The sequence below is a fragment of the Hypanus sabinus genome, chromosome 3, assembly GCF_030144855.1.
Source record: "Hypanus sabinus isolate sHypSab1 chromosome 3, sHypSab1.hap1, whole genome shotgun sequence".
In the NCBI taxonomy this organism is placed as follows: domain Eukaryota; kingdom Metazoa; phylum Chordata; class Chondrichthyes; order Myliobatiformes; family Dasyatidae; genus Hypanus; species Hypanus sabinus.
In genome coordinates this window covers 121,474,658-121,500,084 of record NC_082708.1, presented here as the reverse complement: position 1 = coordinate 121,500,084, position 25,427 = coordinate 121,474,658, and the positions used below count along the sequence as shown (strand labels likewise).

The 25,427-nt window shown below is 38.9% G+C and overlaps 1 protein-coding gene across 1 annotated transcript in view; it reads left to right on the top strand.

The window, feature by feature from the left end:
- Positions 1-25,427, top strand: part of lrba (LPS-responsive vesicle trafficking, beach and anchor containing) — an 817,631-nt gene that overhangs the window by 1,129 nt on the left and 791,075 nt on the right. Inside the window, exons 2-3 of the mRNA XM_059965020.1 lie at positions 20,147-20,378; positions 20,949-21,049. Of these exons, the coding sequence (XP_059821003.1) occupies positions 20,147-20,378; positions 20,949-21,049 (333 nt within the window). The remainder of the gene's footprint in view (positions 1-20,146; positions 20,379-20,948; positions 21,050-25,427) is intronic.

The window sequence follows — 25,427 nt, the reverse complement described above, 5'->3', positions numbered from 1 at the left end:
CTGTCAGAGTAATTACTTAATAATTCTTGAATGAGTGGCTTACTAGGCCATTTCAGAATTTATGTTAGTCAGCTACATTGCCTTTGGTCTAGTGTCATTTAGAGACAAGACCATGCACTTTGCCTAAGGGCATTGGTGAACCAAATAGTTTTTCGTAACAATCCTGAAGTTATGATCATGATTAATGGCTAATTTTCTTTTAAATTCTGATTTGTTTTACATTTAGTAGACTATGGTGGGCTTTGAACTGGACTGTCAGTTTAGATCTCTCCATTATTTGCCTGATAACTACTGTGCTTTGATTCAACATTTCGTGGCACCTTAATGCCAATATTTTGAAATGTGCAATATAATTGCATGTTTGAGAATTTTCTTGTGCCATAGTAATTTTATTTTGTAATGGGTTTTGAATTGATTTTGCTCAATGCAAATTTTTATCAGTACTTCCCAGCAATTAATAATTTCTTTTTGGGGGTAGGATAAACCCCTGGATTGATATGGCAACACAAATTATGAAGAATGTGCTGAAATTTCCCTTGTTACCAGTTCTGAGCAAATATGTCAAAATAAAGCTAACTAAAGCTAAAAAGAAGTTGTTTAAAGATTTGATACCTTTTTGCTAATGTGACGTGTTAGCTAGGAGTATTAATTTAAGTATTGTTGCACAGTATTTGGGTGACAACAGAGCAAAATGTTAAAACTGTAATATATCTACATTGTAACTTTTTTAAAATGATGTGAATCCCAACTGCAAGCCTGCAAATGGAGTTTGTGTTGAAGCATAGGGGGATATATTATTTATTAGGGTACACTTGTAATGTAGATGCATTTTTTTGGCTACATTATCACAATGTGGACATTCATTATATGTTAAGTTGTACTGCTCGCACTATGTTCATGATCCTGATGTGATGTCTAAGTAGTGAGACTCAAATTTGTGCTTGTCATTTGTCAAAAAAAAAGCTGAAATGAGATGTTGAGCTTTCAGACAATTAAGCAAACGTGGATGAGATGCAGCAGTTACAGATCTGAATGAAAACATTTCTCCTCGTCTTATTTTTATATGGCCTTTCTCTTATTCTGAGACTGTGACTCTGTACTATACTCCTTGGATAGGGGACATGTTCACCCTAGTGAGCCCTCTAAGGACTTGCTTCCATCAGATTTGTCATCTGAACTCTGGGGAATACAGGCCTTGACTTTCATTTCTTAGTATGAAAAACAAGCCATATTAGAAGTATAATGAAGCTTGGTTTTACTTTTTGTTTGGCAGCTATATCCGTACTTGGATAAGCCCAATGCTATATAGAGTACACCATGTGTGATCTTGCTTAGCTCCTATATAACTACAGAAAGACTTCTTGACTCTTGTACTCAAACCCTTTCATTAAAAACACCAACATGCCATTTGCTTTGTATTTGACTTGCTGCACGTATGTATTGGCTTTATTTCACCAGTGTACAGGGATGATCTGGTCCCTTGAAGTTCAATATTTTACATTCTCTTGAAAAAATCCTATTGCTCAAGAAGAGCAGGGTGAGCTGCCTCAACAAGTATCACCCAGTGGGACTCACATCCACTGTGACGAAGTGCTTTGAGAGGCTGGTCATGGCTGGATTAAACTCCTGTCTAAATAAGGACGTGGATCCGCTGCAATTTGTCTACCACCACTGTGGGTCTATAGCAGATGAAATCTCACTGGCTCTGCAATTGGCCTGGACAAGAGTAATACTTGAGTCAGGCTGCTGTTTATTGACTACAGCTCAATGTTCAAAACAGTCATACCCTTAGTTCTAATCAAAAAGCTTTAAAGCCTAGGCCTCTGTACCTCTGTCTGCAACTTGACTTCCTTACCAGGGGAGCACACTGTGTTCAAATTGGAAATAACTCCTCTTCACTGACAATCAACGCTGGTGCACCTCAGGGATGCATGCTTAGTCTATTGCTCTACTCTTGCTACTGTGGCTAGGCACAGCTCAAACACCATCTATAAATTTGCTGATGTCACAGCTATTGTTGGCAGAATTTCAGATGATGACGAGGAGGTGTACAAGTAGATAGATCAGCTGGTATGTAGTATCGTGGCAACAACATTGCAATCAATGTCAGTAAGACCAAGAAATTAATTGTGGACTTCAGGAAGGGTAAGTTGAGGGAACACACCCCAGTTCTCATTGAGGGATCAGCAGTGGAAAGGGTGAGCAGTTTCAAGTTCCAGGGTATCACAATCTTTAATGATCTATCTTTAGCCAATGTATTGATGCAGGAACAAAGATGACATGACAGTGATTATATTTTATTAAGAGTTTGAGAAGAATTGGTATGACACAAAAGATACTTGCAATTTCTGACAGATGTACTGTGGAGAGCATTCTAACTGGTTGTGTCACTGCATAGGATTGGAAAAGGCTGCAGAAAGCTTTAAACTCCATTAACTTCTCAACATCCAAGGCACCTTCAAAAAGTGATGCTTCAGAAAGGCTGCATCCATATTTAAGGGCCTCCATCACCAAGGACATGCCCTCTTCTCTTTGCTAACATCAAGAAGGATGTTCTGGAGTCTGAAGACACATGCTTAATGTTTTAGCAACATCCTCTTCCTCTCTGACTTCCAATTTCTGAATGGGCAATGAACCATGAACATCTCTGTATTTCTGTATTTCCTCTGTATTTTCCCCTCACTGCTTATTAACATTTTTTTATATATACTTAAATGATAGTTTTTTTTTATTACTATGTGTTCTGATGCACTGCTGCAAAGCAACAAATTTCGCTACATATAGTATGCCAGAGATACTAAACCTGATTCTGAAAATATTCAGCTTTTCTGCTTTGCATGTGAAGTTGAATAACTACATATTTTTCCACATTATATTCCGCATGCTTTGTTCCCTATCTCTCACAGACACACCTACCTGTATCGTCCTGCCATCTTGCAATCCCAGTTAGATTTGTAACATCAGAACATCAGCAAACTTGGAACATTTGTGACAGTGTGCTAGCTTAAGAGCAATTTTTTCTTATTTTTTGATTTATGAATGTTAAGCAATTTTTCTGCTGTCCTGGTATATTCACCTCTGGTCCCAATCCATGTGTTCAACCTTCATTTACAACACAACTATTGTATATGGCTATTAAGTTTGAAAATCTTGCAATTCAGATTATCACATGTACATGAAAATAGTGAAATGAGTTGTTTGTGTTAAGAATCAACACAACCTGTGGAGGTGCTGGGGGATCCCAAAGATGTGTTGCCATGTATTTCAGACCCAGTGTAGTATGCCCAGAGTGCTTGGCAGAATAACTCAGAATGCAAAAAAGAACAACAAAAAAACACAACAAGCATCAAAACAACAGTAAAACAAGCCATGTTCCTCCCTCCTACTCATGTACAAAGTTCTCTAACCCCAGGACAGGCATTCTCCAGACTTCAGCTTCCAGTCTCCATTGGAATCTCAGATTTGCAGACATAGGCTTTGAATTCCCTAGTGGATTCTCGGACTTGGGTGGGAGTGGGACTTCGGCAGTTGGGCCTTGACTTTGGACTTCAGCTTAATCTTTGATCTTCAGTATCAATCCTAGGACTCTCCAGTGATGATGAATTTGAACTCCAGACTTGTTGATGACAGGATCCTAAACACTAGGTCTTGACCTCCAGTCTTGCAAATTCACATACCAGGGGGCCAATGGCATTCGTGCCTGCTGCATGCATGGAACTCTGATCCCAGGACTCGATGACTCACCTGGGGTGGTGAGGGACAGCATCCCTTGTCCTCACTGGTCTGCTGGCCTGGCATTTGACAATGAATGTGCTTCATCACATGTCCATGTCTTTGGCCTTCAAAACTGAAGAGGAGACCTTGAGTCTGGCCTATCTTCTAACCCCCCCCCCCCCACCCCATCCCTGTTCTGAAACCCTAACTTGACCCTGGCTCTTCCCACGAACCTTACGACCAACTTAAAAGACTGTAGCCTAGCACCAACTTGACAAGAAGAAGTGCATCATGGGAACCTGCCACCACTCTGGACTCTGTCTATATTTATCATTGCCTCAGTAAAGCAGCTAGCATAATTGTAAGACCCTACCCAGCCTAGCCATTCTCTCTCCTCCCCACTCCCATCAGGCAGTAGATACAAAAGCCTTAAAGTAAATGCCACTAGACTTGAGGGCAGCTTTTATTCCACTGTTGTCAAACTCTCTTGTACGATAAGATGGATCCTTGGACTCATTCTCACTCTTGATGATCTTGCACTTTATCGTTTATCTGCACTGCACTTTTTCAGTCGCTTTTATTCTGTATTGTTATCATTTTGCCGCCTTCTAGCTCAATGCACTGTGCTCTATAAACAGTATGCAAGACCAGCTTTTCACTGTATCATGGTATACGTGGCAGTAAAGTACCAGTACCATTGATTACCCTGCATCTATTCCACCACATTTTCAAAGGACTTGGTAAATGAGTGAAATATGACTTACTTTAAGTTCATCCTGATATGCCTCACCATGACCCCCTTGCTTTTTTAAATTAAGGTCATAAAGCAGACCAGCACAGCTCCTGGTTAATTAGCTGAATGTCTTAAATAATGAAGAAGCACTTTTACAAGTGATTGTTATCTTAATTATAAAACCAAAATGATAGGCAACAGCATGCAGCTATGAAGTAATTTGGTTGATGTGGGAGCACTTGCGGTTTGGTTTTGCCAAAATGCATGAAAATACTGTGGATGTGGCAAGTGGTGAACATCCCTTTGTGTGTACAGCATGTTTATACAGAGTGAGCAGAAATCCAATGGAATTTCTATAGTAAGCTGACTTGGGCATTATAATTACATAGATTTTTAAGCAATTGTCTGGATCAAAATATACTTTTCCTATCTTTATCTGTAGGACTATGTATTGAGAGACAAGACTGAAAGTTAATTGGTTGTAAAATATTTTGTAATTTCCTGAGATTGTGAAAGGTGTCATAAATTCTTTTTCATAAAGTTGCCAAACACTATACTAAGTTTGTTTGATATGATTCTAATTTTGTATTTAATTTTCAAGTTAAAATTTTTGTATTGAAAAATCATGAGTGCCACAGATTGGTGGGTAGGGGCTGGAGGAACCAAGCATATATATGCTATATTTATAAGTAATTCATTGGTTGCAAAGTGCTTTGAAATGTTTTAAGAGATACAAAACACACATCATCAATGGGTTACTATGTATGTTATTTTCTTATCTAAGGAAGGATGTTAAGGCCCTGTAAACAGTTCTGAAAAGTTTTACTGGACATCTGCCCAAAAGGGTTAGGTTTATAGTGTTTGTGACTGGAGTTTGAAAAATGAGAGGGTATTTGGTTGAAGCATTGAAAATCCTGCATGGTTTTGAAAGGAGAGATGATAGAATATTTCCTGTTGTGGGAGAAGCATAAACAGAATTTCTCTGAAAATCATGATTTTTTTTTTAGAATTTTCTTCCATAAAGGTCAGTGAAAACAATCTTAAAATATTTCTAAGGCAGTATCAGATGAACAATTTGTTAAGTAATTGAAATGTTACTGCAAATAAACTAGAAAACAAAGTTGAGTGTATAATCAGATTAGTAATGATACTTAATTGTAAAGCAGGCTGCAGGGGCTTGGTGACCTGTGCCTGCTTTGCGTTTGTATGACAGTCTGTTAATGTAACTGTAATAATACATTCTGTTACGCATCAGTAACCACACTTGCAAATAATCAATTGATTTTTTTTCCATGGGCTATTTGTCAATCTACCAATCAATGTTCCAGTGTTCCAATGCTACCTCAAGCTTGGCCTGGAGAGGAGGAGTCCCTCAGTATTGACCTGATGTTTGTTCCGAAGTGTCAGCTACCAGAAATGGAAAGCCAGACTGACATCCCCAAGATCAACATTGTGCATATGCTTGAAATCTGAAATAAAACAAATGCTAAAAATAATTTTGCCTTCCAAGTAGGAACCAAGACTGTAAAACAATAGTTAACTTTTGACCTTGTACTTCAGAAGCATAATTGGGGTATTAGCAAATATAGAACTGAATCTTAAGTGTAAAAAAAAAATAAGGAACATCCCCAATTAGCTTACTGCTTGGAAATGCACTTGTCAAGGGATTAATTTGCCATAATGTATTTATGGCTGTTGATTTGCCCTGGATCCTTTTTCAACTTTTCAATTTCCAACTCCTTGCCGAAACCTTACTCCTGCCCCCTACTCTTGAACAGGATTGTGTCTGTATCACTACTTTTTTTCTGCCTCTCATTGCCTTGGCAACAAGTTATTCTCCAGGGCCTTGCTGTACTTTGCAAAAAAAAGTTTCAGAAATGTCTTGGTGAGCAAGGATGGACCATAAATACCTTTTGTCTCAACTTACTGGCTCCCTGATCCTCTGTTTGCTTTGATGACAGCAGTTGATGCATTCCTCTGCCCATAAATAACACATTTCTCTTCAGCATGTAAATACAATTATAAAGAAAGTGCAGCAGCACCTCTGCTGAGGAGTATATGGAGATTCAGCATGACATCTAAAGCTTTGACAAACTTCTAGAACTGTGTAGTGGAGATTATATTGACTGGCTGCATCATGGCCTGGTATGGAAAATCGTATAGAAGGTAGTGGATTCAGCCCGGTATATCACAGGTAAAGCCCTCCCAACCATTGAGCTCATCTATATGAAACACTGTCATAGGAAAGCAGCATCCGTCATTAGAGATCCTCGGGACTCTTTATCTCATTATCTTATGTTCTCTTTATTGCTATTTATTTATATTTGCATCTGTACAGTTTGTTGTCTTCCACACTCTTGTTGATCTTTCATTGATCCTGTGAAAATTGCTATTCTATAGTTTTGCTGAGTATGCCCACAGGGAAACTAATCTCAGGGTTGTATATGGTGACGTGTATGTACTTTGATAATATTTACTTTGAGCTTTGAGATACCTTCTATACAGCTCTGATCCCTTTTTTCCAGCTTCTCACACATCAACCTGGCCTGCAGACACAAACACAGTATCCTTTCCATTGACACTTTAGTATTCTCAAGCTTAGTTTTTAATCCTATGTTACTGGCATCATTACTCTTGTCCAGCTGAACAATTGTTATGTCCATGAAAGAAAAATGTAATCATTGTTTTACCTTGTTAATTGTTTTTGTGTTGTGATAAATAATACTAAACTGTTTCATGAAGTCACTCAGCACTGAAATTGGTCTTTAGGCCAACACGTTCATCTGAACTATCAAGTAGCCATATTTACTATTCCTGCTTACCAGCATCTGATCTATATTCTTCTGTACTTGTGGTTGCCTAGTGCTTTGTGCTTCAAGTGCTTGTCTGGATCCTTAGTTGTGAGAGTAGCTGTCTCCACCCACTTGGGCAATGTGTTCCTGAATCCAACCACCCACTGAGTGATAAAGGCCTTCCACAGATCCCCTCTTAAACTCTTGCCTCTTACTCTAAACCCATGACATAGTTTTACACACATGTTATAAGGAAGGGTTTCCTATTGTCTGTCATAATCTTGGAATTGGTTCATCGTTGTTACATGTTCTAGGGTACAGTGAAATGCTTGTCTTGCGTGTTGTTCATACAGTACAATTCATTTCACAATGCATTGAGAAAATACAAAGTAAAGCAATAACAATGCAGAATAAAGTATAACTACAGAGCAAGTGCAGTACAGGTGGACAATAAAGTGCAAGGTAGATTTGTGAGAAGTTCATCTTAGTACTAGGGAACCATTGAATGTTGTCCTTTGTATGACTTCATCAACTACCCTGCAGCATCTTCCACTCCAGGGAAAAAACAAAACCTGCCTATCCTGTCTCAGGCAACATCTTGCTGTATCTTTTCTGTACCCTCATAATGCAAGTGTGTTGTTCTGATATTGTGTATTTTAATTTGTATGTGTTTTATGAAAATTTCAACTGTATTTTGTTTTCGTGTCAAAAATGTTTACAGACATTGTTTCTAAAAGAGAAAAAAACAGGTATGTCACAAAGTGGTGAGAAAACTTTGAAGTTTTCAATTTTAACTTGTAAGTAAGAGTAATTAACCATTAATATCAAAAAAATTAAGCAAGTCCAGAAGACTTGAAAATAAAGTTAAAGGTCCCAAAGAATTCAATTGACTGTAGTTCAGGAGAGACGGTTATAGTTTAAATTCTTCCTGGGCTTCAAGCTGGGTAGAGGTATCAATTATAAAAGACATTTCAATGACAAACTCTGCCATCTTTTTCAGGGATGATTCCTGGGTAAGTCTAGTCCAGTGGTATTTATACCCCTGTAGACCCTCCCTCCTGATTGGTTACTCCTCATCCAACCAGGTTTCTGCTCTCCTGCCTTGTTTGCGATTAAATTCCAGTTCTTACTTGGAGTGAGACCTTAATCTTTGTTAAAATTCTTTTGCCCTGGTTTTATTTCAATGGCTTCCTTTGCCATGCGGTCTCAAAAGCCATGGGCATAACCTAGTAGATTTGTGTTGCCAAAGTCAATTCTATGACCATTACCAAAGTAGTGTTCTGCTACCACCAATTTTTCAGGGTAACCCGAATGGATACGCCTTCTGTGCTTCTTGATGTGGGTTTTCACCATGCATCTCATCTAGTCGCTATATAGTATGCTGTTCTGCAATCACAGGGAATCCTGGAAATACCAGCCGATTTAAGTCCCAGGTCATCTTTAACCTGCATATGTTGTGATTTGAGCTTCCTTATGGGTTTATAGATGGTATCAATCCATTATTTCTTCAGGAACCTGGCGCTCCTTCCAGAGACTGTTGAAATGTAGGCAAGACGTGTGCCTCACAACGAGGGACACGTCTTGCCTATATTTCAACAGTCTCTGGAAGGATTGCCAGGTTCCTGGTTTTTCTGTTAGCCCTCTAAAAGGCCCGATTGATTTCCTTCACCTTGTAACCATTCTATAGGATGATGGCATCTGTTAGTCTTGCGAGACCATGGATTTGTGCCTGGAAAGTCTTGCTTCAGCCTCTGCAGGGTGCAGGCCTGGGCAAGGTTGTATGGAAGACCGGCAGTTGCCCAAGCAGCAAGTCTCCCCTCTCCATGCCGCCGATGTTGCCCAAGGGAAGGGCAAGGGCCGATGCAGCTTGGCACCAGTGACATCACAGGAGTTGCCAGAATGAGGTTGAAGGCAACGTTGGACTGCCTTAGGGACTCCATCTCCAGACTTGTCCTCAGGGTTTACTCCCAAAGCCTTTCTCATGAGTAGGTATGCCTGCAAGTCAGCGGAGGTTTAAAATCGGAGTTTTCTCTCTCTGTAGGAACATCATACGTAATTGTCTTATTTCACTTACCTCCATGAGGAGGAAGTTCACCACAACATTTGTCACTTTCTATTCTTTGTGCTTTCTTCTGATCGGCTGGGGCAAGGACATTATCCCGAAGTTCGTAAGGTTGCATTTTGTGGTAGTTTCTCCGGAGGGTAAATGCATTTTATGATGAGCTAGCCGAGCATTGATTAGGGAGCACGTCCATTACATGAGATCCTCCGTGGATGTCAATGCAAACAGATTACTATCTCTTCAGCTGGAATTGTCAGCCCTCTTGTTTCCTAGTGATTAGGAGTACATTGACAGGTCCATCACTACCCAAGATGAACTAGTTTCCTGAAGGAACACTGTGAGGCAGGTCAAGAAATGTGACAAACTATCCAAATAAAGTGCAGCCATCCCACCATTGGATCCAGAAAGGATTGTCCTCAATCAAACTGGGCAAAGCATCGACAAGGTGACCAGCGGACAAAGGAAATGCTACAGTTCTGATGTTCTCCGAGGATTATCACTGGAAAGTCCAACAGATTCTGGATGATCCCACCTACAGAGTTCTAAGCAGGATCCCATGGATTCAATTTGGAGGATGATCTCTGCTTTACTGAAGAAATCGGGATTGCTAGTAGATGTATGCAAGACACTTCTTCCTCGGGCACTGGTACCACCAAGACCTTATGGGCTCCCTACGATGCACAAGGAGGATTCTCCTCTAAGGCCTTTCATCAAGTGTCCAGCTGATCCAGGAGGACATAATGATGTGTGGTGTGGTTTGGTGTGGTGTCCTTGTTCACGAGAGTTTCCATTAAGGACAGTTTGGTCCTCCTGTGGTTAAGGTTTGATAAGGGTACCAGTGACCTTTTTGAACACCCTTAAATCAACATACTTCCTCTTTAAGTGGAACTACTTTGAACAAAAGGACGGCGTGGCTATGGGATTGCCCTTGTCACCATCTGTTGCTAATTTCTAAACGGAGGACTTCGAGGAGAGGGCTCTGAATTCATTGCCCATACGCCCCAAATGCTGCTTCAGATATATCCATGACATCTCATAGTGTGGCCTCATTTCCTCCAGGCATTCCATGACTACGTGAACAGTATGCACCCAAACATTCAGTTTACAATGGAGATAGAGAAGAATGGATGACTCCTGTTCCTGGACATTAATATGACACAAACTTACGGTAGCCTTGCGTGTGGTGTCTGTTGGAAACCCATTCGCACAGACTTGTAACTCAATATTAACAGCCACCATCACGCTTCCCTATGTAGAGTGCTTCCTTCTACTTTGATTAACCATGTGTAAACTCTTTTGGATCCGGAGAGTCTCCCTGAGGAAATAAGATGATTACGCATGATGTTCCTACAGAATGAATACAAGGAGAAGGGAATCAATCGGGCCTTTAAAAGGGCTGATAGGAAAACCAGGAAACTAAACGAGGAGGAATCCATTGCTCACCACCTGTCTTTTTAATGGTTTCTGGAAGGATTGCCTCAATCCTGAAGAAATACTGGATTAATATCATCTACAAACCCGTAAGGAAACTCCAAACACAACTTATGTGGGTCAAAGATGACCTGGAACTTGGGCTGGCTGTCGTTTACAGTATGCAGAACAGCATTCTGTATATTGGCCAGACAGGATGCGCAGTGGAAACCCACATCAAAGAGCACTGGAGGTTTATTCATTGGGTTACCTGGAGAAATCAGAATCAGAACACTGCATTGGCAGTGGCTGTAGGATTGACTTTGACAGCACAAAACTACTGTGAAATGCCCATGGCTTTTGGGACCTCTTGGTAAAGGGAATCATTGAAATACAACTGGAGGAAAAGAATTTAAACAAAGACAAAGGACTTGCTCTGACTAAGAACTGGAAGTCAATAGTAAACAAGGTGTGAGAATGGAAACCTGGTTGGATGAGGACTAACTTATCAGGAGGGATGGACTACAGAGGTATAAATACTACTGGACTAGACATGCCCAGGGATCATCCCCAGAGAAATTGCAGAGTTTATCATCTAAATGTCAGTTATAGTCAATAACTGTACCTAGCTTGAAGCCCAAGAAGAGTTTGTTCATCATGTACGCTGGGAAAGCATTAGATCCTTCTTCAAGATTCTAGTTTGTATTTGTTTAAGGAAATTAAATGGCTAGTAGTAGACAAATAGAACTTTGGAACTTGAGAAATTATTAATGCTGCTTTTAATTTGATAGTTTCACTTTATAGATGACACATGAAATTTGAATTACTCTTTGTAACCAATTCCACTTAATTCAATTGTAGAATGTAACAGTTATTTTCAGAAATGCTTTAATAGAATTATTTAGAAATTATGTCATATCGGAAAGAGATCTGTTCTTGGTTGTGATGAAAGTAGATCACTGAACATTGCAATCATGTCTGTATTTATAATGGTTTTTAATTTACTGGGAGGAGCAAGTGTTTCAGATAGCATTTCTCAGTTGGCCTAATTTTCTCCTCCCTTCCCCCCCGCAACTTATTTGAGTGTCTAGGATTGTAAATCATGGATAAGTTGCTCTCAGGTCTTTGTTAGATTAGTTCCTGACCTGATTTTGAGAGAAGAGTCAAACTGAGTTTTCTTCTACTAATTTTTTTTTAAAGTGCGCCTCTTTAATGCTTGTGGTATAATAACAATAATTCCACCTCTTTCCCAATACACATTTTTGTTTCTCTTTTTCAGCCCCCCCCCCCCCCCCCCAGGAATTGTTAAATTTATTGAACTTGAGTCCAACACAGCAAGATCATACGTAATGCTATCAACTTCATTAGCATATTTTCTAACGCAAGTGCAGCATTTTGCCATGATAGCCCAATATAGTTTGAATTTGCTGTGTAATTGTGCAACTAATTGTTATCTTGAATGCCTGAGGAAGTGAATGTTCTCTTTAATGTGCACAATTCCTATGAAATATTTGCTTCCTGTAAACTTTGCTATGGTGACTTTTGTAACTGAATGTTTTCTTGTTCTCTTCCTAACTTGGACTTCCACATTTATAGTAACTAAGCTATCTGGCTGAAGATAAAATGCCCTGTAAAAGACTACTGTTGTAACCATTCTAGTTCCCAACAACACCCTGTCTTCATTTGGAATCCTATTTTTCTCATGGGAAAATTTCAGGCTATATAGACAGAAGAGAAGAATGCAAAAGGTATTGGGAAGATAGAGAGTAAATGGAGCTAAGAGTGGATATAGATAATGAAAGGAGAGGTGGTGGTGGCACAAGAAAGGAAAGGAGCTGAGGAGCTGGGGAAGTAGGGAAAGCTAGAGGAACAATGCAATATTGGTGGATGAGACAATGAAGCAGAAGTGGACACAAAAAGAGGGACACTAACATGGAGGAAAAAAAATATTTAAAAAATGGGAGCCAGAGGCCTATACACACAGCATCTTGAGCATGCCCTGCTATTCAATAACATTATGAAAAACAATTCCAGAAAGACACTTTCCTCATTCTCTTCCTTAATTCAAGCAGTGTCTCGGTATCCATGGATCCTTGTCCAACTATATTTGGCTCAGAATCCAGCAGTGAAAGAGATGAAAAGGGAAACTGCTGAAGGAGAGATTAGCAACTAGAGGAAGAAATTGAGAGTACGTTTATTAATGTATATAATAAGATTTGCAAGATGGTAATGAGCTGGAAGTCAAGGTCATGAGTGAGAGAATTTTGTAATAAAAAATCTAATTTGTGTTTGGCAGAGAATAGGAAACGTATAGTAAAGGTACAAACAAGATAGATTAAGTAAGGAGAATGAAAGAACATAGAAATGTACAATCCTTAGGGCCCTTGATATGTTGACCTTTTTAACTCTACTCAAATGCAGTGGAACTTTTCCCTCCCTCTTTGGCCTCCTTTTCCCTTTTATCCATGAGCTTGTCTAAGTCTCTTAAAAGTCCTTAATGTATCTGCTGGTGTTACCAGAAATGCAGTGCAGCGCGCGCGCACACACACACACACACACCCCCCCCCGATAAATTACCCCTATACTTTCCTCTGTTCATAAATTTTAAAAACCTAACGGAAACATTATAAATTTCTCAACTCTGGATCCAACTTGAAATAAGCACACATGGATTTTACCTTCATCTGAAATGAGATGATTTCTATCCTTGCTCAGTTTGTTAAATGAGAAAAAGCTTGCTCACACTTGTAAGAAGTTGAAAACTGCAGCAAAATATTCATTGTTTTCCTATGCATGGCAGGATGCTCTTTCACAGAAATCCAGAACTTGTCCAGGGGCAGTTAAGTAAATCTCATCTTGAGTGCATGATAAGAATGCAGCGTGCAAAGTTCTTCTTCTTCTCTCATCGATGGAAACCTGGAAAGATGCACTATTTACTGAGGAAGTGTGGGAAAAGAGCTGGGCTGCTGGTCAGATTGAAGCAGGGGGGATTTAGGGACTCTCTGCCCACCATCCTACTAGCTAATGTGCAAGCCATAGAAAACAAGGTAGATGATCTTAAAGGGAGACAACTACTGCAGGGAGATGTAGAACTGCTGTGTATTCTGTTTCACAGAGACCTGGATCTCCCCTGCCACCCCTGACTGTGCCATCTGACCAGAGGGATTTTCGATCCATTAGATGGACTGCACGGCATCTTTGGGCAAGACGAAGGGAGGTGGTGTCTGCCTACTGATCAACACTGCGTGGTGCTCGGACACAGTGGCACTGACAAGCTACTGCAGTCTGGACCTGGAACATCTGTTGGTGAAGTGTCGTCCCTTTTATCTGCCACAGGAATTCACCTTGGTCATACTGACAGCGCTCTACTACCCCCCCCCCACCCCCCAAGGCGGATGTGGAGTGTGCTGTGAATACACTGTATGCCAACATCAGTGAACTTGAGACCAGGTATCCGGAGGCTTTGCTCATTACAGCGGGAGACTTTAATCAGGCCAACCTCGGAAAAGTGCTGCCAAAGTTATACCAACATGTCTCCTGCTCCACTAGAGGCCCGAATATACTTGACCAATGCTACACAGCAGTCAAGGATGCCTACTGTTCCGTCCCACGACCTCACTTTGGAAAATCGGACCATCAGGCCGTACTCCTCCTCCGAGTTTACAAACAGAAACTGAAGCGGGAGATCACTGTGTCAAAAGTGGTGTCGCGTTGGACAGAGGAAATGGATGAGGTTCCCTGTGACTGCTTTGAATTGGTGGACTTGTTAGTATTCAAGGACTTGGCAGCTAACCTCTGAGTATGCCTCAGCTGTCATGGACTTTATCTGGAAATGCAGAGAGGACTGTGTCTCGGAAGATGATCCGGGTATTCCCTAACCAGAAACCTTGACTGAATTATGAGATCCAGTCCCTTTTGAAGGCTAGAGCTGTGGCTTTTAGGTCCAGGGATACCAGTTGCTACAGGGGATCCAGACGTGAACTCTGGAAAGCCATTAAGGGCGCCAAGAGGCAATATCGAGCCAAGTTGGAAGCCCAAGCTAACCAGAAGGATGCCAGTAGACTATGGCAGGGTCTAAATGAGATCACTGGGCGCAAAGAAAAGGCTGGGAATATCAATAACTGTAGCACTTCTCTTCCTGACAAACTTAACGTATTCTACGCAAGATTCGAACAGAAGAGGAGCCCCCTCTGGATGAACTGGACCTGGTGGCATCAAGATTCATTGCCACCGAGGAGGACGTTAGAAGAACCTTCCTGCAGATACATCCAAGGAAGGCGACAGGTCCAGATGGCGTCCTGCAAGGGGTTCTCTGGGCCTGTGCAAGCGAGCTAGCTGAAGATTTTGCAGACATCTTCAACTGCTCCCTGCTTCAGCCTAAGATCCCCTCGTGTTTTAAGAAGGCAACGATAATCCCGGTGCTGAAGAAAAGCAAGGTGGCATGCCTGAATGACTATCGACCTGTGGTTCTGACATCAATTGCTATGAAGTGCTTCGGGTGATTGGTTATGGCACACATCAACCATAGCCTACCGGTCAACCTCGATGCTTTGCAACTCACCTACCGGAACAATGGGTCAACGGCAGATGCCATCTCTCTGGCATTACATTCCTCCTTAGAACACCTGGAGAATAAAGACGCATATGTAAGGCTCCTTTTCATTGACTACAGCTCTGTCTTTAATACCATCATTCCAAATAAACTGTTTCCTAAGCTCCAGAACCTGGGTCTTAGCACTCAGATCTGTAGCTGGATCTTCAACTTCCTCAGAGACAGGACCCAGGCTATAAAAATAGGACACAAGCTCTCCTCTACAATCACTCTGAGCACCGGTGCCCCACAAGGCTGTGTACTCAGCCCCCTGCTGTACTCATGTACACCCATGAATCTGTAGCCAAGTTTCCATAGAACTCAATATACAAGTTTGCTGATGATGCCACAGTTGTAGGCTGTATCTTGGGTAATGATGAGACGGAGTACAGAGAGGAAATTAAGAACCTGGTGGCATGGTGCGAAGACAATAACCTATCCCTCAACATCAGCAAGATGAAGGAATTGGTTATTGACTTCAGAAGGAGTAGCGGACCGCATGACCCCATCTACATCGGTAGTGCGCAGGTGGAACAGGTCAAAAGCTTTAAGTTCCTCGGGTGAATATTACAAATGACCTGACTTGGTCTAACCAAGCAGAGTCCACTGCCAAGAAGGCCCACCAGTGCCTTTACTTCCTGAGAAAGGTGAAGAAATTTGGCCTGTCCCCTAAAACCCTCACCAATTTTTATAGATGCTCTGTAGAAAGTATTCTTCTGGGGTGCATGACAACCTGGTATGGAAGCTGTCTTGTCCAAGACCGGAAGAAGCTGCAGAGGATCGTGAACATAGCCCAGCACATCACACAAACCAATCTTCCATCCTTGGACTCACTTTACACCGCATGCTTCTTCCAAGTGGTTTTCAATAAAGGCTGATTTATAATTCTGCATTAAATTAATCCTGTAGGTATGGCTTAGCTGTGTAACCTACACTGTACCATATGCCATAGCCTGACGCGCACCTCTCCAAAAATGTAACTGCATGTCATGGTGACACAGACCACAACAACTGTGATTGGTCCGCTTGGTAGCATTGCATTTCCTCCTGTCTATAGGCATACTGTGCATACACTGATGTGAAATAAATGGTTGGAGACAATGAACCAAATCGTCAAATTTACCTGCTGACATCTGAAAATATTTGAAATGCATTTCCTTGTCCATGTCTCTCAGCGGTCGGACAAGCACAGAAATTCACCCTCCTTCTGCCTCAATCCGTTCAATGGTCATATGTACCATCTCCTCCGACGTCTTCTCTCTTTACTGTGTTGCAGTAACTTCAATAAAAGTAACCATTGTTCAACATTTATTAGCTCCAACTCCAACATGATGTGCTCAGTTGCCATTAGAAACCTTGCCACCAACTAGCGTTTTGGCGGTGAATTGCAGAGCGACGCAGACATACTGACTCACAGGTATAAATGCTCACAACGGCGCAGGCCACTTATGAAGGCTACGGCGCAGTATACTACGCAGAAGCATAAATCGAGATTTTCTGATATCCTTTCTCACTCAATATTCTGTCCCCCACATCTATAGAAGTTTGTCAAAGTTTTAGATGTCATGCCGAATCTTCACAACCTCTTAAGGAATAGATACAACTTTGTGTTTTCTTTGTTATTGCATTTGCGTGTTGGGCCCAGGAAGGCCTTCCAAAATGATAACACTGCTCTAAACAGAATACCCTCAGTTCGCTCAATATATCCTCCTAAGACTTGCCTTATAAGATTTACAAAGACAGGTGTGTAGAAATGGCCCAAAAGATCAATGGAGATCTGAGTCACCCCAATCACAAACTGTTCTAGCTGCTACCACCCGGGAAGTGGTGCCGCAGCTTAATAGGCAAGACCAACAGGCTCTGGGACAGCTTCTTCCACCAGGCTGTCAGACTGCTTAATTCATCCTAACACAACTGTATTTCTGTTATATTGACTATCCTGTTGTATATAATTTATTATAAATTATTATAATTGCACATTTAGACTTAGATGTAACAAAGATTTTTACTCTTCATGTATATGAAGGATGTAAGTAATAATGTCAATTCAATTTAATTCTTTACTGGGCAGCATCCTATTATATTTCCTCTGCACCCTCTCAGATGTATCCCTGAATACATCTGTTCCTAATTTACAGCTCCAAGTTTCTGCCTAATAGTATCATAATTCATCCTGCTCAAAAAAGTACTTTACAATATTGTTTGCTCCTTTCCCTGTCTAAAGTACTGTGAGAACTTGGGGAGCCTGGTTACTGCCTCCAAAACATTTTTGCAGATATGTATAATGGAAATGTGGCAGTTGCTGTGGGAGCACTTGCATGGGGTTCTGGTTATGCTTGTCACATTGAAGCATGGAAAGGATGGTCAGATTGAGAGATCTGTCACCTAACCAGGTTCGTTGTCAAGTAATGGATCCAGAATATTCTCTCCTCCAGTTGGACTGACTGCATATTGTGTCAAGAAACGTTCCTGGACACACATCAAACAAATTCTGCCCCATCTAAATCTTTTGTTTTTACTAACGAGGTGCTAATTTATATTAGCGAAATTAAAATGTTTCTAAAGTCTTCCTTTCAATCTGCTCTTTGTCTTTGTTGCTATTGGCGGGGATCTGTAGAATACTCCCAGTACACTGATTGCTCCCTTCCTCTGTCTGAAAAGTTGACTATTTATTCCTCTCCATGTATGCTGCCTGACTTGTCTGAAAAGTTGACTATTTATTCCTCTCCATGTATGCTGCCTGACTTGCCGAGTTCCCCTAGCATTTTGTGTTTGTTGCTTATGAGAGGGGGGAGTGCAATGGCGATTACTTTGTGGAGTACAAGGATTAACAGTACGGGGTGACCTAATTGAAGTGTACATCTTCCTTGTTGGGCTCGATGTGGAAAATGTTTCTATGGGCTGGGGTACTGAGAACCAGGGGTCACATTCCTAAAATAAGGGGGAAGCTTTTTTATAATCCAAGTAGGCTGCAGTGACTCATTTGTTGACAATGTTGAGAATTGGACCAATAGATTTTTCGATATTAAACCAGTCTTGGTTTAGTGCATTGTGGTGCTGACCTAAAAGATCCTCCAGCTTACAGGTAGTCCCCGAGTTACGAATGTCCGAGTTACGGGCAACTCGTACTTACGAACCGAGGAAGGAGAACACCATCTGCCTTTTAAAGTCAGATCGTGACACTGTCGGCCATTTTAAGTCATTGCCATTGACACTGTGAGTGCTTAACTTTGTATTTGGCTTAAATTTTTCTTAAGTAAGATCCACCCTGACCCCCCCCCCCCCCCACCCCCACCGTTCCGGTCGGCTGGTGGCGCAGTGAGGTCAGCACCGGGCTCGAGAACAGAGGGGCCTGAGTTCAATCCAGAGATAGACTGCTCCCGTGCCGGGTTGATATCGATCTCGCAACTTGACCTCGTTTTTTAAAAAAAAACACTGCCACCTCGAGTTTAAATTCCCATGCGGAATATTGTGGAGGAACAAATACCAAACCCAGCACAGCCCCCACTTGTCCCATTTAACCTGTCTCAGTGCGGACCCGGGGAATTCAGTGCGGTGGTCCTTAGGACCCAGCGGACCTTGGGAGCCACCGGCTGTGTTTCTGTTCCATTGACGGTAAGCAATCGCGATTGAAAATACAATGGAAATAATAAAGCGTTTGGAAAGAGGTGAAATGCCATTGGTCATTGGAAAATCGTTAGGCTACAGTCGGTCAACGATTGGAACAATTTTAAAGGATAATGGATAAAGTGAGAATAATGGAGCATGTGAAAGGCCCTGCCCTGATAAAAGCTACAATTATTGCTAAGCAACGCAGTGGTTAAATGATTGGAATACATATGTTTTTTAAGTGTTTTATGTGCATAGAAAGGTAAAATATACTACTGTATATACTAAGACAAACGTTTGACTAACTGATACTAAATAATACCGGATGTACTGGTTCCAACTTCCATACAAATCCGACTTAAAGACGGGCTCAGGAACGGAACTCATACGTAACGCAGGGACTGCCTGTAGTTATATATTTACTGTTTCCTGAAAAATATATTATTATTGCATAACACATCTGTCATTGGATATCTTCATCAGTTGTAATTTTTTTTATGTAAGCATCTGTTTAGATGCCTTAAATCTTGAAATTTTAATGTTTTGGAAAATATAGACAATATGGACAATAGGTGCAGGAGTAGGCCACTTGGCCCTTCGAGCCAGCACCGCCATTCAGTGTGATCATGGCTGATCATCCACAGTCAGTACCCCATTCCTGCCTTCTCCCCTATCCCTTAATGTAGACAAAGAAAGAGGCAAAGAATGAATCACATTTTTCATTGTGCTGTAGTTTCTGAGGCTGTTTTCAGCAGAATAAAGCTGATCCTCTAGTTTCAGATTGTTTGGAAATCCTGATGTTCCAAAATGTGGGTGACTCCAGTTTGGAATGTGAGCTGGGCTCAGAATGCAAGTGGTGAGTGTGGCCAGGTTTAGGGAATACCAGGGATCAGGAATGAAGAGAAGTTTTGTGGTATAACAGGGTGAAAAGTGTTTATGTATTTTCACTCTACATTCACAGGATTTTTTGGGAAAATTTGTATTGCTAAATTGTAACATTTAAAAAAAACACAAATGTGCTCACATATTAATAGGATTGGTGTCTGATATTCCAGGAAATCTTCTGTTCCAAGTCTGTTGCTTTAATGGAATTTTATCAAATATGATTTCATTTTAACAAGTAAGGTTTATAGCATACAAGTAGTATGAAAACAGGTACTACTGCTTAATTTTTATTAATATTGCCTCATGAAAGTTGGATTGTATCGTATATTAATTCTCTTTTTATTTTAAAGCTTGTAGGGGGACAGTTTGATTTGGAGATGAATTTTATCATCCAAGAAGTGGAAAGTGTTTGCTGCATGGTGGAACTATTGGACAGTTGTGATGTGACCTGCCAGGCTGAAGTTTGGAGCATATTCATTGCTATTCTGAAAAAAAGTGTTCGCAATCTACAGGCCTGCACAGATGCTGGTTTGATTGAACTTGTTCTGAAGAGAATCGATCGAGCTAATAATATGATAGCAGGTAAGATTTGCTTTTTGTGATGTTCTATTTCAAAATGTCAACTGACCTGTTGAGGTAAGAAATTAAGAACCTTATTAAAATTTCAAATGATGCATGTAGCTTGTTGTATCTAATTCTTTATTCTCTTTATAAACAGGTGACTACCACCTCATATAGATTAGTGATATTTTTTGCATGTTGTTCTGAAATAAATATCTTTCTGTTTTAAATGGTTGAATATTTTAGCAGAGGAAGAGTTTTTTTAGTAGCATAGATGTCTTTGCTAGTAGTTGAATATACACAATTTTTCCAAACAAAACTTGTTTAATGAGGTTTGTATATAACCAGTTTTGACATAAAACTGCCTTGTGACAAAATATGTTCCAGCATGTAAAAGCATTGCTCTTGTCTTTATTAGTATGCATTTGCTTGCTCCTACTTTGCTGTTTAATAGGTTCACCAGGGTGATAGACCTTACTGGGAGTTAATAAATCCATAAAATATTTTTCTCTTATCTTTCTTTTAATATAAATTTATATTGCATGTTTGAGTGTAGTTTTTAAAAAAACTAATTTATCCCATTACTTACAGATTTGCTAGTTGATATGCTGGGAGTGCTGGCTAGCTACAATATTAGTGTCCGTGAACTAAAACTACTGGTCAGCAAAGTGCAAGGAGAAAAAGGACAATGGGTAATTTCCTGCTCTTTTTAATTGATTTTTAAGAATAGTCAAAAGCTGTAACTTTGGTTAGATGAAAATGGGTTAAAACTTTGTGCCACTGTTAAGGACATTCAGAAACAATAGTAGTTTTTGGAATCAATTAAAATTCTGTTATTTTAACAGAAAATTGATCGCTTAAAACCTTCATTATTTTAGTGCAAAATATGAAGATATGAAAACAATTCTAAAGGAGTGCTCTTCTTTCCTGAAGGGGAAATCAGCAAATTGTGGTTCCCTGTTTAGTGGCTGAACTTCTGATAATATGCAGAATATCTGCAGCAAATAGTTGTGCACTTAATTGAGGCTAGGTTCTTTTGAACAATGGTGGTAATTGATGTAAGTTACTGATTTGAGAATAATAAGAACATAACATTAGAAATAGGAGCAGGAGTAGCCATCTGGCCCGTCAAGCCTGCCCCGCCATTCAATAAGATCATGGCTGATCTGTCCTTAAGCTCAGCTCCATCTACCTGCCTTTTCCCCAGAACCCTTAATTCCCTTGCTATGTAAAAACTATCTTACTGTTTCCTAAATATATTTAGTGAAGAAGCCTCAACTGCTTCCCTGGGCAGAGAATTCCACAGATTCACCACTCTCTGGGGAAAAAGAGTTTCTCCTCATCTCTGTCCTAAATCTTCTTCCCTGAATCTTGAGGCAGTGTCCTCTAGTTCTAGTCTCACCTACCAATGGAAACAACTTTTCTCCTTCTATCTTGTCTATTCCTTTCAAACTTTGTATGTTTCTATAAGATCCCCTCTCATTCTTCTGAACTCCAGAGAGTATAGTCCCAGGTGACTCAATCTCTACTCATAGGTTAGATTATCCTGGAATCAACCTGGTGAACCTCCTCTGCACTGCCTCCAAAGCCATTATATCCTTCCTCAAGTACAGAGACCAGAACGGCACACAGTACTCCAGGTGCGGCCTCACCAGTACCCTGTATAGTTGCAGCATGACCTTCCTGCTCTTAAATTCAATCCCTCTAGCAATGAATGCCAACATTCTGTTTGCCTTCTTAATAACCTGTTGTACCTGCAAGCCAACTTTTTGCAATCCATACAGAAGCACTCCCAAGTCCCTCTGCACAACAGCATGCTGCAATCTTTCACCATTTAAATAATAATCTGCTCTTCTGTTAGTCCTTCCAAAGTGAATGATCTCGCATTTACCAACATTGTATTCCATCTTCCAGACCATGGTCCACTCACTTAACCTATCTTTTTAAAAAAATATTATTAAATTTTAGAAAATTACAAAGAATAAATGTGATGATAAAAAAGTGAAAAAAATAATATTGACCCTCCTCCCCCCCCCCCAACCCTTATCTAAAGAAAGAAAAAAAGAGAGAAAAAGATTGCCTGGATATCGGAGAATCCCCACATGCTCCATGGAGTTCAAAATAATTTAAATATTTATTTTTACTTTCCCCAATTACTTTATAAAAATTTTATCTTCAAAGGACCTATGTATTTAATCCTATCTTTTGTAAGTATGGGAGCCAAATTTTCAAAAATATATCATATTCATTTCTTAGATTGTATGTAATTTTTTCAAGTGGAATACAACTGTGTATTTCATTATTCCAATGATCCATAGTTAAATATAAATCAGATTTCCAAGTAACTATGATAACATTTTTGGCTACTGCCAATGGCAATTTTAATAAATTTTTTCTGATACTTAATTTAAGTTTTAGTATTGTCCCTTCAATGTCTCCTAATAAAAATAATACTGGACTATGTGGGAGATGTACTCCAGTAATTTGTTCCAATAAAAGTCTTAGATTTATCCAAAATGGTTGAATTTTAAAACAAGACCAAGTAGAATGTAAAAAAGTGCCAATTTCTTGATTACATCGAAAACATTGGTCAGACATACTTGAATTTAATCTATTTATTTTCTGTGGTGTTATATATAATTGATGTAAAAAATTATATTATATTAATTTAAGTCAAACATTTATTGTATTTCTCATACTATCAGAACATAATCTTGACCAGTTTTTTCCATCAATTTTAACATTCAAATCAGATTCCCATTTTTGTCTTGATTTATGAATTCCTGATTTAATTGTTTTTGAATCAAATTATACATACAAGATATACATTTTTTAATTTTCCCTTTTTGAATTAATATTTCTATTTCACTAGATTTTGGCATCAACATTGTTTGACCCAGCTTTTCTTGTAAATAAGCCTTTAATTGAAAATAACAGAAAAGAGTTATTTGATATTTTATATGTATGTTTTAATTGATCAAACGACATCAATATACCTCCTTCAAAACAATCACCTATATATTTAATCCCCTTTTGGAACCAATTATGTAAAAGTTTATTATCCATTGTAAAAGGAATAAGCCTATTTTGAATTAAAGTACTTTTTGCTAATAAAGATTTCCTTATCTCATCGTACATATTTACCTTATTCCGTAAATCAATCAAGTGTCTTAATATAGGAGATTCTTTTTTTCCCCTTATCCATTTGGATTCCCATTTATATATAAAATCTGGTCTGTTTTCTCCTATCTTATCTAATTCTATTCTAATCCATGCCGGTTTTTCTTCATCAAAAAAAGATGCTATAAATGATTTGCTTTATAATAATTCTTAAAATTTGGAAGCTGTAACCCTCCTAAATCAAATTTACATGTCAATTTTTCCAATGATATTCTTGACATCTTTCCTTTCCAAAGAAATTTCCTTACATATTTATTCAGTTCTTGAGAAAACTTGTGAGGTAATTGTATTGGTAAAGTTTGAAATAAATATTGCAATCTAGGAAATATATTCATTTTTACAGCATTAACTCTACCTATTAATGTTATTGGTAACATCATCCATTTATCAAGATCCTCTTTTATTTTTTTTAATAATGGCAAATAATTTTGTTTATATAAATTTTTTACATCATTATCAACTCTAATACCTAAATATTTTATCCCGTTTATTGACCATCGAAATTGAGTTACTAATTGACATTGATTATAATTTCCTTTAGTAAGGGGAAAAATTTCACTTTTATCCCAATTTACTTTATACCCTGATACTTTCCCATATACTTCCAATCTAAAAGATAATCTTTGCAAAGATTGCAATGGGTTTGTTAAATAAATCAAAACATCATCAGCAAATAAATTAATCTTATATTCTTCTTGATTAACTCTAAAGCCCCCAATGTCTGAATCTGTTCTAATTAATTCAGCTAATGGATCTATTGCCAATACAAATAAAGCAGGTGATAATGGGCAGCCTTGTCTAGTTGACCTCGTTAAGCAAAATGGTGTTGAAATCTGACCATTTGTAACTATTTTAGCTTGAGGATTAGTATTTAAAGTTTTAATCCATTGTATAAAAGATTTTCCTAACGTATTTTTCCAATACCTTAAGTAAAAAATCCCATTCCAATCTTATCAAATGCTTTTTCTGCATCCAAAGCAACTGCCACACTCATTTCCTCTCTTTTTGTGCCAAATGAATTATACTAAGTAACCGGGTTATATTATCCATTGATTGTTTTTAATAAAACCTGTTAGATTCGTATGTATTAATTTTGGTAAATATTTTGATATTCTATTAGATAAAATTTTTGCTAGTATTTTATAATCTGTATTCAACAAAGAAATAGGCCTGTATGATGTTGGTTTTAAAGGGTCTCTATCTTTTTTTTGGCAATACAATATAATCGCTGTTAAAAAAGATTGTGGGAGTTTATGCATTCTTTCCACTTGGTATATTAATTCCATAAAAGAGGAATTAATAAATCTTTAAATTTTTTTTTATAAAATTCAGGAGGAAAACCATCTTCTCCTGGGGATTTATTACTCTGAAGTGATCCTAAAGCTTCTTCAACCTCTTTTAATGTAAAGGGCATATCTAATCCTTTCTGTTCTACCAAATTTAATTTTGGAAGGATTATTTGTGATAAAAATTTATCTATCTCAGCAATCTTATTTTGTGATTCTGATTGATATAGTTCAGTATAAAATTTTTAAAAGTTTCATTAATTTCTAAAGGTTTATAAGTAACCTTATTTACACTTGTTCTAATTGCATTTATTGTTTTAGAAGCCTGTTCTGTTTTCAACTGCCAAGCAAGAATCTTATGTGATCTTTCACCTAATTCGTAATATTTCTGTTTAGTTCTCATAATTACTTTTTTTGTACGATATGTCTGGAGTGTATTATATTGTAGTTTTTTATTAACAAGTTGTCTTCGTTTTTCTTCTGTCATATATCTTTGAGATTCTTTTTCTAACTTTATGATATCTTTTTTCAATTGATCTATTTTTGCCATGTATTCCTTCTTAATTTTAGATGTATAATTTATAATCTGACCCCTTATATATGC